The following is a 14,104-nucleotide window of genomic DNA, read 5'->3' on the forward strand; positions in this document are numbered from 1 at the left end:
TGTATACTGAGATTAAAGAATCTCCAGGCTCCAACCATGAGACACGAGCTTGACTCTGCGTATAAGTGTTTAACCGCTCATCATACAGATTGATCAGTAAAGATAGAGGTGATCAACCTTCTTATTCTTGGCAATCAAGCCAGAGCCAGTGAGCTGTTTTACAGCGCGAACCGGCCGCGTGGTTTCGACTCTTATTACTCCATCGCCTGGTCGACTTCCGTGCAGAGACGCGGAACGTGGGTCTGCCATGTGGGTCAACCCTAGTATTTCAATCCAGCTTAGAGTTGAGGCCAAGATCGATGCCTATGGATTCCTAGTCAATTTTAGTGGACATGCCTTCATTTCCCCTGTGTCCGCTATGTATCCATCACCCGTATAGATGTCTCATGGACTGAACGGGTTTCCCGCCTTTTCGATGACGAATGCAGTCTATAGCAGACCTAACTCTCATGTCCTCTCGCACGCACTTCCGCTTACACATCCTGTCGGTACAATTGAGATCTTTCCTTAATTCCCATGAGACCTGGGCAGGTCTATAAAGGGGGCATTAGCCCTCATTCCTCATCAACGGTACAAAGCATTCATCTCACCACCCCTCAAGTAATTTCGCCATGCGCTCGCTAAGCACTGCACTATTTCTGGTAGGCACAGCAGCGTCAGTTGCTGCTGTTCCTACTGCCACCTCATCGTCCCAAAGTGCCACTGTTACTCTCGACTACTGCACCCTCGCGCCTGCTGCTGGAAACAGCTCGATCGGTTACTACAAGTACCAGAATGTTCGTTTCGCCGCGGTACCTACTGGTGACCTTCGTTTCGCGAAGCCGCAGTGGCCTCCCGTTGAGACCGCCATGAACAATGGCAGCCTTGCCGAATCTGACGTAGACTGTGCATCCACGGAAGACTGTCTCTACATGGACGTCTGGGCTCCAGCTAATGCTCAAGGCCGCAACCTGCCTGTAATGCTCTGGACCTACGGCGGTATGATCTTCCGCTTGGCGCTACCTCACCGTTGCTTTAGCTAACCTGCACTATAGGTGGTTTCACCGCAGGATCGAAGTCTCAGAATACGCCTGAGGGTCTATTTGATCTCTCCAAAGACTTCATCTTTGTTGCGCCCAACTATCGTCTTGGATTCACTGGCCTGGCGAATGGCCCCTCCCTGGCTCACCAGGGTGGCACTCCCAATACTGCCTTGTGGGACGTTGAGCACGCCTTCAAGTGGGTGCACAAGTACATCAGCGCCTTTGGCGGGAATCCCGATGAAATCACCGCTGTCGGTTTCTCGGCCGGTGGCTCCATGCCCCTGTTCCAGATGACCCGCTTCGCCGGCCATGCCGAGCAGCTCTTTAGCCGTGCCTACATCATGTCACCGGGCTTCGTCCCCGGCGCTGGTCACGAGCACGGAGAAGCGTTCTACCAGAACGTCTCCAAGGCTGTGGGCTGCACTGGCGGTGACCTGGACTGTCTGCGCAGCGTTGCCTTCACCAACCTGACCGATGCCGCCAACGACGTCTACGAAGCCTACGACTACCAGTTCCAGCCCCGGGTGGACGGCGACTTTGTGGCGGACACGTACGAGGCCCAGCTGTACCAGAAGCACTTCAACTTCAGCGGTCCCGTGGTCATCTCCCACGAGCAGCACGAAGCCAACACGGGAACCGACGAGGGCGAGACCACCATTTCTTCCGAGCAGGACATCATCACGAACCTCCGCATCTTCTTCCCTTCGATCACGAATCACGTCATCCAGGAGGCCCTCAAGCTGTACCCTGCCTCCAGCTACTCGAGCCAGGCTCTCCGGTTCGCAGACATGAGACAGTCTTTCGATCTGACGGCCCACAATTTCGCCCTCACTGAAGCCATGAACAACAACACCTGGAACGCGATGGTCGCCCTGAGCAAGGCTACCCACGGCACCGACCAAAGCTACTACTGTATGTTCCGCCAACAGCCCCCCAGAAACCCCAGGCACTCACAAAAACTGGACACTCACAAATACTGTAACAGGGTACTCTACCTACTCGCTTTCTTCCAGCAGTAGTAGCAGCAGCAGCAGTTACTCTTCTGGGGCAGGTGTCGCCATCTCCAGCGACTCCGACGTCGACTCCACCGTTGCAGTACGTACCGCACCTCCTCCTATCATCCTTACCTATAACAAATCCCCCCCTCACTAACACAATTCACCCCCCCGCCCCACAGCGCAAAATGCAGAAATACCTCCTCTCCTTCGTCCTCACCGGCAACCCCAACACCAAGTGGGCGGATGACAAGCTCTACTGGCCCAAGTACCTGAACGGCTCCTACACCGCCACCCAGCTCGTCTTCAACAGCACCATGTACCTGACCCAGGACGATTTGGCCAACGCCCGCAGCGTGTTCTGGAACAAGGCTCTGTGGTACTAGCACTGGACTCTCCATTGTGCCTGGAACTCACTCCGAGAGGACCGGTCATGTTAGATGCCAGTGTAGAGCTCTCCTCTTTGATTCGTGTGTATACTATCGTGTGCATGAAGTTTCCTTTCTCGATCGATAGGGTCTTTTCTGGCTAGTATTTTTAGTCATTCACGGGTTGCCACTATACCTACACTGTAGACATCAGTCTCAAAAGCCCAGTACCCATACATAGCATTCGAGATACAGTAACCAACACATCACACTACATTCTCGCAGTCCACAGAAGAAGGTCCCACCACGCTAAGAATCCACGCTCCTCTGTTTTAGGGTAGTTTAAGGTAGACCGCCTAGACTACAATTGTGTAACTAGCGAGGCGGGTCCCGCTGACTCAGCGGCGGCTTCGAATCCAGCTTAGCGCGATCAGTGGTTCGCGTGCTGGGGTGGGGGGGGCACATGGCATCTTATCTGGAAGCCTCATTTCACAGCATCGGTCCAAGAGACATAGAAAGACTTTGTAAACATGCTCGAAGCCTAGAAATATGCGAAAATGCGCAAAATGACCATACGCAGACGCCCATCCCTCTTGCCTGATACGGCCCTAAAAATGTCAGTTTTTTCTCCACCTTCTCGAGCAGTACCAGTACTCGGCATTCACACATGACGTCCAGATAAATCAGATGTATTGTCTAAAGAGGACCCAGAGCGCAATCTCAGATCTACGTCCTTGCACTGCATGGAGATGGACATGCTGTAACTTTTGCACACATACTCTGAGACATGTTTCTGGACATCAACAGGTGAAAATTTGATTATCCAACTTCAGAATGCCAAATGCCATGCTGGACGTTCCCAACAAAACATCATTTAAATATACCTGGTCATCCAACCAGACCCATCACGAACTACCACAACGCATCAGATACCTAGCAAGCGCTCCCACCGTGGGATGGGCAAACAGATCCGCCACGGTGAAATCCAAGCTACGCGCTCGCGCCCGCGCCCGCGCCACCAGACCCATAGCCAGGATGGAGTCGCCGCCCAGCCCAAAGAAGTCATGGTCGATGCCGAACTCCGCGGGGTCGATCTTCAGAGTGTCCGCAAACAGCCGATGCAACATCTCTTCCGCTGGGCCGGACGGATCCCGTTTCTGCAGGGTGGGCGCATCGAGGTATGCCTCCCGGGGTAGTGCAGCGGCCATGCTGCGGAGCTGGCCGCGGTCCAGCTTGCGGGACTTGCTTAGGGGAAATGAATCTACGCACAGGAATGCTGTCGGGATCATGTATGTGGGCAGGGAGGCGCGCAGGGTTGTTAGCGCTGTGGCGATTTGCGCTTGGAGAAGCGAGGGGCCTGAGTTCTGGGTAAGCTGCTCCCGCGGACGGATGAAGGCCGTCAGGGTCGGCTGCCTTCGGCTTTGTGATCTATCATCGTTCGGGACGACGACCTCGGCCACGACCTCGGCGGCGTCAGGAAAACTGCGGCGCAGGTGGTATTCGACCTCGCCCAGCTCGATGCGTTGTCCGCGCAACTTGATCTGTGTGTCTTTGCGGCCGATGAACCTCAGGGTTCCGTCTTCTGCGTACTGGACCAGATCACCCGTGCGGTAGAGGCGCGAACGGGCGGTTGCTGTGCGTCGGAATCGCCGCAGCCACGGTGGGTGCGCCTCTGGGGCGATAAAGGAGGCAGACGTCTTGGTCGGGTTGTTGAGGTACCCGTAGCCTACGATAGGGCTTTCGACCACGAGCTCTCCCACTGTTCCGATAGGTACTAGTTTGTCGACGCTTCTTGTGTCCACGACCCAGCACACTGCGCTAGTCGGAGGCCCGACGGTGTTCGGATCACTTGGGTTGTTGACATTTTGATTCAGAGTGGTCAGGATGGCACACTCCGCGGGCCCATATAAGTTTAACAGGTGAACTGCCGGTGACCACGTCGAGATATCCTCCGGCGCAATAGGCTCTCCTGCTAATACCAGCGTCGTCAGTGATGGAACGTTTCGAGGTTCGATAATGCGCGCCACAGACGGCGTCAAGCATGCCCAATTGGCCTCGAGTCTACCGATGATCTGCGCAAGGTCTCCTTCTCGATCTTTGGCAGAAGGAATACAGACGCAACCGCCAGCCACGAAAGTCAGCAAATGATCTGCGATGCTGATATCAAAAGCGTAGGCGGCGAACTGAAAGACGCGGGAAGTAGGACGCAATGACAATGCAACGCTGTTGGCTTTGGCGCTTGTGCACCACGACTGATGCGACATGACGGCGCCTTTGGGCTTTCCCGTCGAGCCCGAGGTGAAGACTGCATAGAGGGCATCTCTGGGTTTGACCAGTGACATGGGAGTTGCGGGTTCAGTCTGACTCTGTGGCCACGATTGGTGCGAATCACCCAGTATGATGGAAGACTTTGCAATTTGACCTGCACGAGGTGCATTCTTCTCCGACGTGATAATAAAAGGCGCCTTTGCATCATCGCATATTCCACGCAGTCGTTGTACTGGGTGAGAGTCGTCTAGCAGAATAAATGCGCCTCCGGCCTTCATCACTGCAAGCATTGCGATGCTGGTCCAGCATGACTTTTCGAAAAAGAGAGGAATAGAAACATTAGGACCTACGCCTTGTTCGCGGAGATAGACAGCCATCTCAGATGAGGTCTGCTCCATCTTCCCGTAAGTGAAACTGCCATCCCAAGCGCACACAGCTGGAGCGTTGGGCTGCGCGAGACTTCGCTTTCGGATCCACCCGTGAGCACAGATCTCCACTGTCTCGGGAAGCGCGGTATTCCATTGTTTCAACTGTGACCAATCTTCAGGACAAATAGTGTCCAGCTCACACAGACGAGCTTCTTCAGATCCAGAAATCAGAACTTGCGTGACATGTCTGAGCTGCTTCAACAATCGGTCCATTTGCACGCTGGGGACAACATGCGGATCGAATGTCGCCTCGATCTCTATTGAGCCCGGTCTCTGCTGACAGATCAAGGTAATTGCGTAGGAACTGAATGCTCCAGTTTCCGAATAGTCCTGCTTCCTTGCGAACATCCAATCACTGCCAGTCTCCTCGGGTTGGATGACAACATGGCTCTGGAAATCACAAGCTTTGCTAGATCCCTGACCAAGGCGTCGAAGGTTTTGAAGCCCTATGTGCTCGAATGGCATCGCGGCAACACAGAACTCCCGCAACCGCTGAAGACTGTTCTTCACGGTCATCTCTGGATCGAGATTCAGTCTCAAAGGGATGGTCGCGATTGCCGGGCCAGTCATATCCTCGACGCCCAGCACAGGAGCGCCACGTCCGCTAACTGTGAGACCGAAGACAACATCGGCGGTCTCCGTATAAAGGGAAAGGATGATCCCCCATGCTAGCTTGAGTTTATCAGCAAGTGTGTACTCACTTGCAACCCGATGGTTCACGGGAATACAGATTGGATGCAGTTCCGTAGACTTGGGGATGTAGGCTGGGGAAGGTAGCGAAGGGAAGCTGGCACTCTGCACATCAGTGAAGCGGCCCTTCCAATACGCCTCTCGCTCGGTAGTCGTGCGCCCGATGTACTCGATCAAAGGACTGCATGGCCTCTCTTCAAGTGCATGTCCGTTATAGGCGGCTTCGAGGTCCCGAAGGAGTACGGGAAGGCCCCAGCCATCGGACAAAGCGTGATGCACAGCCAGTGTGAAGACTGGCAGCTGTAAAGTAGATGCTGTATTGTGAAGATGTGCACGAATCCAGGGCTGTCCGAGCTCGCAGGAGAGCGAACCTTTTGCTACCCTGAATCCCTCCCCGTTCAGCGAGCTCACCTCTAACGCGACTGGCCCCCGAATTACCGCCTGGTAGATCTTGCCATTGCTGGTTTGTATAAATCGAGTCCTCAAGATCGGGTGAGCGTCGACTAACGCATCCCATGCGGACTGGAACCGGTGAGTATTCACCTTCGCAGGCATTTCGTACCGAAACACGCCAATATAGGAGCCCGGTCTCTTTGCGGCTAGAGATATAAGTCCTTCCTGCAACGGTGTACAAGGATACACGTCCTCGATTTCTGTTTCGTGGCTGAGCCGGCATTGCTTCATGGTCTCTGTAAGAATTTGCTTAAAGTTTTCACTGGCAGGAACCAGAGAGAACGGTCGGATTGCGCTACCTCTCGAGATCGTGCGGACTCGGGTCACCATGTCTTCGAGGGCAGGGTGACCATATAAGTCGGCTATGTCTAAATCGAGGCCTTCTTTCCTCGCTAGACCGGCCAGCTTCATAGCTGCCACAGAAGTCCCACCAAGAGCAAAGAAGCCATCTTGAAGACCAATCTCATCCATTGGAATCTCGAGTACTTTTGACCACAGCATCTGGAGCTTGCGCTCAACTGGTCTGGAAGGCCTGCTGTTCTCGACAGCATAGTTTCCGTTATACCTGCGAAGATCATGTCGGGTCAAGGTCGCAGCCAGATTGCGAAGCATTTTCCGGTCACCTTTTCCGTTGTTCGTGAGAGGCATTGACACCAGAGGTAGGAAGGCGGTGGGAATCATGTACTCAGGAACCAGTCCGGACAGTCTGGCTTTAAGTATCTCCACGTTGGTGCTCAGGTCATCCATCGGTTCCTCAAGCCATCCTGCTTTGGAGCCGTGCGTTGTTGTACTATCTGATTTGAGAACAAGGAATGCAACGAGGATTGAGGCTGAAGTCTCATCTGCAAGATGAATCATATCTACCACAACATCCACGGCGCTTGGAAGCATCGATCGGATATGATGCTCAACCTCTCCCGTGTCCAGACGCTGGCCGTGGAGCTTGATCTGCGTATCCTTTCTGGCAACGTAACGGATCGCGCTTTTTGCGGCGTCGAAAACCACCAGATCCCCGGTCTTGTACATCCGATCACCTCGGGATCTAAACATTTTGTGCCACGCCGGGGGGCTGATGAACACTTCGGCCGTTCGTTTAGGGTCGTTGAAGTAGCCGCGGGCGACCATGGGTCCCTCCAGCAGCAGTTCTCCAACCTCCCCCGGCGGGCTCAATCTGTCATGGTTGTCAGGGTCAACGACCCAGCAATTGACTCCAACCCCTCGCCCCAGATCAGACGGGTCAGGCCGGACGCCTGGTTGGAGCGTCGTAGCCATGCAGCCGATCGTGCATTCGGTGGGACCATAGCCGCTGATGCACTGCATACGAGGCATCCATTTCTCAATGTCCCCTTCCCGCAGAGCCTCGCCTCCAATCACCAGGGTCTGCAGGGTGCATAAATCCTCCGGCTCCAACACCCTTGTCAGTGAGGGAGTCAAGAAGGACCAGGTACAGTTAAGTCTGCGACATGACTCTGCCAAATTGTTCTTCCGCTCAGCCTCTGAGGGTATGCACACACAACCGCCCATGACCAACGGCGCGAAGATGTCCAACAGCGAGGCATCGAACGCATGGGACGCAAACTGGAAGACACGGGTCTTCTCATGGATGTTCAGCGCGGCACTGTTGGCCAACACACTAGTCGACAGAGACCGATGCTCTATCACCACCCCCTTTGGTTTTCCGGAAGTCCCGGACGTGAAGACTGCGTAGGCAGTGTTGGTGCAGGGGACCTCTGGCTCTGGTTGCAGCGTGATTGCCCCTCTCCCCAGAACAATGGCATCGCCATCGCCATCGTCACCATCAATCACGACAATCTTGTCAGCAAACTTGACCGTCTCGGCCGTGGCCTTGGTGGCGATGATCACCTTCGCTGCGACGGCGCGGTAGGTCTCCTCTAAGCGCTGGGTGGGATGGGATGGATCCAACGGCAAAAAGGCAGCCCCGGCTTTCAAGACCCCCAGCAGTGCCATGGGATACCAGCGTGACTTCTCCGAGCACACCGGCACAAACTCCTCGATCGCGACTCCGAGATTTAATATGTGGGACGCGAGGCAGGACGACAGGCGATCGAGAGCGGCAAATGTAAAACGCCCATTCCAAGCGGATACGGCCTCGCGTTCAGGCTGTGCAACTGCCTGTCTGTGAAACAGTTCCTGTATGCAGACATTGGAGGGCTGGTGTGTTGAGGGGTTGAAGGAGTTTAATTGCTGCAGCTGCTTCTGGTCGATTTCGGTCTCGCCTGCTGATTCTAGCGGTTCTCGGTTATTGTTGATTGTCTTCGTGGGTTGGTTGAGGCCTTGAGGCGTGGCATTTTCGCAAGTGTCGACTCTTGTCATGATTTTCTTTCTTGGTGGTTTATTGTAGGTTAAGAGAAGCAGCTGTTGTGTGTGTATGAAGAGTCTGGCGCAGGTGATGAAGGCAAGAATGCTAAAGTGGATTCACTTGCGTTGGAACGACTAGCTGCTGAATATAAATATCAACAGAATATGTGTCTCATCGCGAGAGTTCTGTGTGTCCCTCATACTGGTATCGAGAAGGAGTAAGGTTCCTTGACGTTGGAGAAGTTGGAAAAGGAACGAAGGGAGATCTTGCGTAGCGATCAGCAGCTGCCTTGTTTCTCCCGAGTCCTCCGTGTCTTCCACCACGCCCACACACCACATGCCCAACTTCACGCCAGCAGACTACCTGGACTCTTCGATAGGCTGATAGGTATGATTCAAATCAAGCCATATCCCACCAACCCTATCAATCTCCGACGATTTCATTGAAAAATGCGGAACTTGTCCGAACGGGTTAAATGTGTGCAATGCATCCCACAGAAGACGATCCTCTTCACACATGCAGCAACAACAAAGTCTATGGTTAAATGACTTAGAATAGCGGCAGGACACCGAATGGGGTATTCTTGTACCGCACAGCTGCTCACAAATGGAGGTTTTCTTCCTCACACGCAGGATACCATTGTGTCTATCCCGGACCCCGGCCCACGACTACTCTTACTCGGATACTTCAGCAATGTTCTTCTGTGCAGGCCTCTACCGGACATGATTCAAGTCATGACGTATTGTGGTGACTATATTACATTCTTAGAGATTTGCCTGAGTCGATAACCTAGTTTTAAGACGGCCAAGCCTAACCAACCAGTCAAGGGATCTCCCCAGCCGGCATGAATGAACAGTACGTCAATTTTCGACAGTTATATGCCATCAGCAGGAATATTTGTGTCAAACCGGATATATCAGACGACCACTCTTGGGAATGAGCGTGTGGCAGACACAGGCACAGCTCATGATATGCTGTAAGTATACAGGACTGCGCTGTCATCATGTTCATTTTTGACGAAACACAACGCCAGCCATCGACTTTAAAAACAATAAGCCAGACATTTCAGCTGAAGCAAACCGACTCAACTCTCTATAGTCTGAAGGCTATTAATCAAGCTGTTGAAATGTCTACGACCACTGTCTGCGAAGTCACTGGGCCATCATCGGCACTATCGCTCGATACGCGGGCTCCCAAGGAACCCTTTCTTCGCGACATTCGAAAGTCCTTGGAGCTTCTCGACCTGAAGTCATGCGTTATATCGGGTCTGTCGCAGCCGCGCAAGACGATTCCGTCACTTCTCCTCTGGGACGAGCAGGGGCTCAAAAACTTCAATGAATGGACCAACTGTCCTCACTACTATCCCAAGTCAAAGGAGTTGGAGATCCTCGAGACGCACAAAGACAGGATGACGGGCGCTCTACCTGATAGGTCTGCGCTGGTCGAGCTGGGATGTGGGTGCGTGCGCCCGGTTTCAAGATCTCATTTTGATGAATCATACTCATTGCCTGACCCCGTCTTAGAAACGTTCACAAGACCGCAATCACACTCTCCGCCCTCGCTAGACAAGGCAAGGAGGTCCAGTACTATGCCCTGGACGTCTCAGAATCAGCGTTGCGCACTAGCCTGCAGGCTCTGCAAGCAGAGTTCAAGCACTTCCCGGATATCAGCATCTCCGGTCTGCTCGGCACGTATGACGACTGCGTAGACTGGATCGCCAACAACACCGCCAGTCTCCGCACACGCTCAGTCACCTTCCTCTGGGTAGGCAATAGTGTAGCAAACCTCTCCAAGACTGAAGCAAGCGACCTTATGGGTCAGTCCCGCCAAGCCTGCACTATTGCAGGAATGCACTGCCACTTTCTGGTTTCTGCGGACGCTTGTGCCGACGAGAGCAAGCTACTCAAAGCCTACAATCCCGAAGGGGGGTTATCGTCCCTCTTCCTCCGCTATGGCCTCATCCATGTTAACAAGCTGCTCCGAGCGGATCTGTTCAAAGACGTGGTTTGGAACTGCCTCCTCGAGTACGATCGAGAGGAGAACGAGATCCTGACTTTCTATTCTCCCGAAAGCGATGTCACATTGTCGAGCGGCGCAACGTCAGTGACGGTACATCATGGGGAGAAGATATTTTTTTTCCGTAGTGGCAAATGGAATGGAGAACAAATGAGCATTATTGCACAGCAGGGCGGGTTTCAAGTTTCGCAGGTATGGAGGGACGCAAAACAGGAGTACGGTAAGCTGAGCCCAAAGGTAAATTTCCATGGTGGATGGTGTGCAGCTACTGACGAATTTCAGGATTCTATCTTCTGTCTTCATAGCGGCATCTGCAACATACCTTGCTTCTTCTTTCAGAGTTTCATATATGCTGCCATGATCATGATAAATTTCCAATTTGCACTTGATATTGCAGTCGATAGAACTGAATATTTGATGTAACGGTTTCGGCTTGGGAATTGTGCTCGGTAAGCTTTTGCATGCGAATCATAGCGGGCCTCAATACTGCAAGCCCTCCTTGCAGTGTGAATTTGTAGAACGATGACACTTCGCAGTCCGTCTTAGTAAGGACCTCGTGAATAAAACTCTGAGTATCAATAATGAAGCGAAGTCTCGCCTGAGCGGAAGCGGCGACTGACACCTGAGCTTTCCGTGAAGACCGGATGCCCCTTGCATGAACCATTCCCACAACCATCCGTGGCAGGGAAACGTGTGTAACATAGCATGCAAGACAGGGTGCTTGGGCCAGGGAAGCATTTGTAGCACAGCATGCGTCGAGCCATTTGCGACGTCATTTTTAACCTTATCCATGATGTGAAGCCCAGACAGGGAAATAGCCCAGGAGAAGGAAACGTGGACTGGTCCGCCAAACAACCTTAAAGCATTCCTGAAAGTTAGTCTGAGGAGGGGCCAGATAACGGGAAAACAGGGAATCGGGAAGCCAACTCTCTAGGAAAAGGCACTACAGGTTTGCTCGGCCGATCGATGTTTTGCTCGCACTCCCTGCGTCCAAGTACTAGACTAGACAAACAGGTGTATACACGCATCAGGTGGGTAGTTAGACCTGTCTCGAGGTCTTTTAGTCTTGTTCAAGTAGAAACAACGGGTAACAAGATATCCGGCAGGTCTTCCCGTGCACCCGGATCTGTGTGGCAAACAATCCTAAGTAGGTACATGCGAGACATGAATTGTCAATGTCAGCAGACCTCAGTCTTCATCTGCTGCATTCGGACTAAGCTGGTTGTCTTTTTAGCCCACCTCATAATCCGGCTCAAGCCTTTGACTCTTGGCCGTGCAGGAATTATGACACCTTTTCTTGTCTGTTGGAATGCCACTGCAGGTAACACTTGGAAAATGATCTTGAAACTTCGTACCATGTACGTCGGTGAACTGACCCGGCGAATAGTCCTAGGTCATGAAGAAGATGGCCTATCCAGTCTGAGCTGGGATTTGATATGTCGACAATCACAGTGCATAATGTGTCATGCATCTGCATCAATTCGGACATCAACACGTACAAGAAACGGATTCATGAACTTTTGGTGGACGGCAAGCCAACATCGAGAGGCTGTGGCACGTAGGCCAACCACGAGATCATCATGAGTTGCTCAACCTAATTCGCATATAATGGAAGACAACCTGCTGTAGCTTCAAACCACGCATCAGGGACCGTGAGATGGAGATTGGCTTCATCACAGCATAGACCATGGTGTCACAGTATTGGAAGACGATAGCTTTCATAGCTGCTGCGTGTGTCTTCATCTGGACCAAATATACCAAAAGATGGCCAAGTCATAGACTTCCCCCGGGCCCGCGAGGTCTCCCATTGATAGGGAATCTTCATCAGTTTCCTTCCAGCTTGGCCAGATCTACTTTCGATGAATGGCACAAGCAGTATGGACCAATCGTGGGCCTGTCTCTGGGACAAAGACCCGCCATTATCATAGGCAGCGCCTCGATTGCCAATGAATTATTTGCGAAGAGAGGCCGCATCTATAGCTCTCGACCTCGAATGGTGATGGCGTTAGAGAACTTGTCCCACGGGATGCACACGGTTTTCCTACCGTACGGGCCTCAGTGGAGGGCGCACAATCGCATCCATAAGACCATTCTCGCACCGAGCAAGGCCTTGCATTTCCACGAGCTCCTTGAGGCAGAAACTAAGCTGACTCTCCGCGACCTGCTGCATTCCAAAGACTGGGACCAAAGCATTGTCCGCTTTACATCTAGCGTGGTGTACAGCCTTGCGTATGGTCAACGCCTCCAAGGGGATGAGCCGGAAATCCGGGAGATGTCTGACTTTGTCGAGGAGACAATGCGTGCAATCTCTGGATCCTGGCTGGTAGATATCCTGCCCTTCATCAATAAACTGCCCAGCTTCATCAACCCATGGAAGAGATTCGGGAATCGCTTCCACCAGCAGGCGATGCGGATATTTGCAGAAAGCAGCAGACACGCCATAAAGGCACCAGGGTGGAACATCACAAAGCATGCCCAGACGAAGGAACGAACCGGTCATTTCAGCGATGAGGAGTTACTCTATGTAGTTGGCGTGCTTTTCCAAGCCGGCATCGACTCCACCTCCACGGCCTTCCGATATTGCATCCTGGCATGCATCCTGCACCGCGACAAAGTCACGAAAGCTCAACAGGAGCTAGATGCCGTGGTTGGGAAAACTCGTCTCCCCAGTCTGGATGATATAGCCGAGCTGCCTTACACGAAAGCTTTCATCAACGAGGTTCTCCGCTGGCGGCCTATCACGGTCGGATCGTTAGCGCACTGCAGCTCCGAGCACGACACATTCATGGGTTATGATATACCGAAAGGCTCGGTGGTGATACTCAATCATTGGTCAACCGTGTTGAGCACCGATACCTACGGACCAGATGCCGCCTGCTTTCGCCCAGAGCGATGGATTGAAGACCCCAACCTGCCGCTGCTTGCATTCGGCTGCGGACGACGAGCCTGTTCGGGGCAGTATCTGGCTCAGAAGGAGCTTGAGGTTTTGATCCCTAGTATACTATGGGCTTTCGATATCGAAGTCAACTCTTCAGATGAGTCGAAGCTGAAGTTGGATCCTTGGGATCTCCTAGAAATTGGCGGACTCCTTCGACCGCCTCCATTTCCAGCAAGCTTCATCCCCCGTGACGAAGAGAGGAGGACACTCATCGAGCGTGAGTCCAGAAAGGTGGATGCAGCGGGCCTTCAGGATATATTGAATCGGATTCAAACACGTCTGGATCGTGGCTGAGCAGGTTATGATGAAGAATCGGCGGGTAGCGGAGAAGGGTAGGATAGGAAACGAAGAAGGTGAGGAAGAAGGATGGGGAAGGAGGCAGACGGGAGGAGAAACTATAGAGTAATACGCAGTACCTATATAACTTTAGATGAAGGCAATCACCGTAGCAAGATGAAGAAGTTGTTAATCTTGTCTCCACATCCACGCCTCACTCAATTCTCCTGATATCTGACACTAGTTACCAGCCAGCATCTTCCCAACTTTTCGATTCACCCATCATCTTCAACCTCTTATCAACTCACCCCGACCACCCGCTACAACAGT

At 52.8% G+C, this 14,104-nt stretch overlaps 4 protein-coding genes across 4 annotated transcripts; 3 read left to right on the top strand and 1 right to left on the bottom strand.

Moving 5' to 3' along the window:
• Positions 1–611: 611 nt before the first annotated feature.
• Positions 612–2,403, top strand: BO66DRAFT_316323 (alpha/beta-hydrolase; the record flags this gene model as incomplete). The annotated part of the gene is made up of 4 exons (XM_025643505.1): positions 612–978; positions 1,035–1,934; positions 2,008–2,117; positions 2,200–2,403. The coding sequence occupies 4 exons, from the start codon at positions 612–614 to the stop codon at positions 2,401–2,403; spliced, it is 1,581 nt and encodes a 526-aa protein (XP_025506669.1).
• Positions 2,404–3,389: 986 nt separating this feature from the next.
• BO66DRAFT_284919 (acetyl-CoA synthetase-like protein) lies at positions 3,390–8,450 on the bottom strand (the record flags this gene model as incomplete). Its single annotated transcript, XM_025643114.1, has 1 exon — positions 3,390–8,450. A coding segment is annotated over one exon (5,061 nt), but the record flags the coding sequence as incomplete, so codon positions are not given.
• A 1,220-nt stretch (positions 8,451–9,670) lies between these two features.
• On the top strand, positions 9,671–10,865 carry fmpB (N-methyltransferase fsqC; the record flags this gene model as incomplete). Its single annotated transcript, XM_025652494.1, has 4 exons — positions 9,671–9,694; positions 9,743–10,002; positions 10,068–10,780; positions 10,843–10,865. The coding sequence occupies 4 exons, from the start codon at positions 9,671–9,673 to the stop codon at positions 10,863–10,865; spliced, it is 1,020 nt and encodes a 339-aa protein (XP_025506671.1).
• Positions 10,866–12,247: 1,382 nt separating this feature from the next.
• BO66DRAFT_465266 (cytochrome P450) lies at positions 12,248–13,792 on the top strand (the record flags this gene model as incomplete). The annotated part of the gene is made up of 1 exon (XM_025652495.1): positions 12,248–13,792. The coding sequence occupies one exon, from the start codon at positions 12,248–12,250 to the stop codon at positions 13,790–13,792; it is 1,545 nt and encodes a 514-aa protein (XP_025506672.1).
• Between the last annotated feature and the right edge of the window lie 312 nt (positions 13,793–14,104).

Source organism: Aspergillus aculeatinus, assembly GCF_003184765.1.
Source record: "Aspergillus aculeatinus CBS 121060 unplaced genomic scaffold BO66scaffold_9, whole genome shotgun sequence".
NCBI classification, from domain to species: Eukaryota; Fungi; Ascomycota; class Eurotiomycetes; order Eurotiales; family Aspergillaceae; genus Aspergillus; species Aspergillus aculeatinus.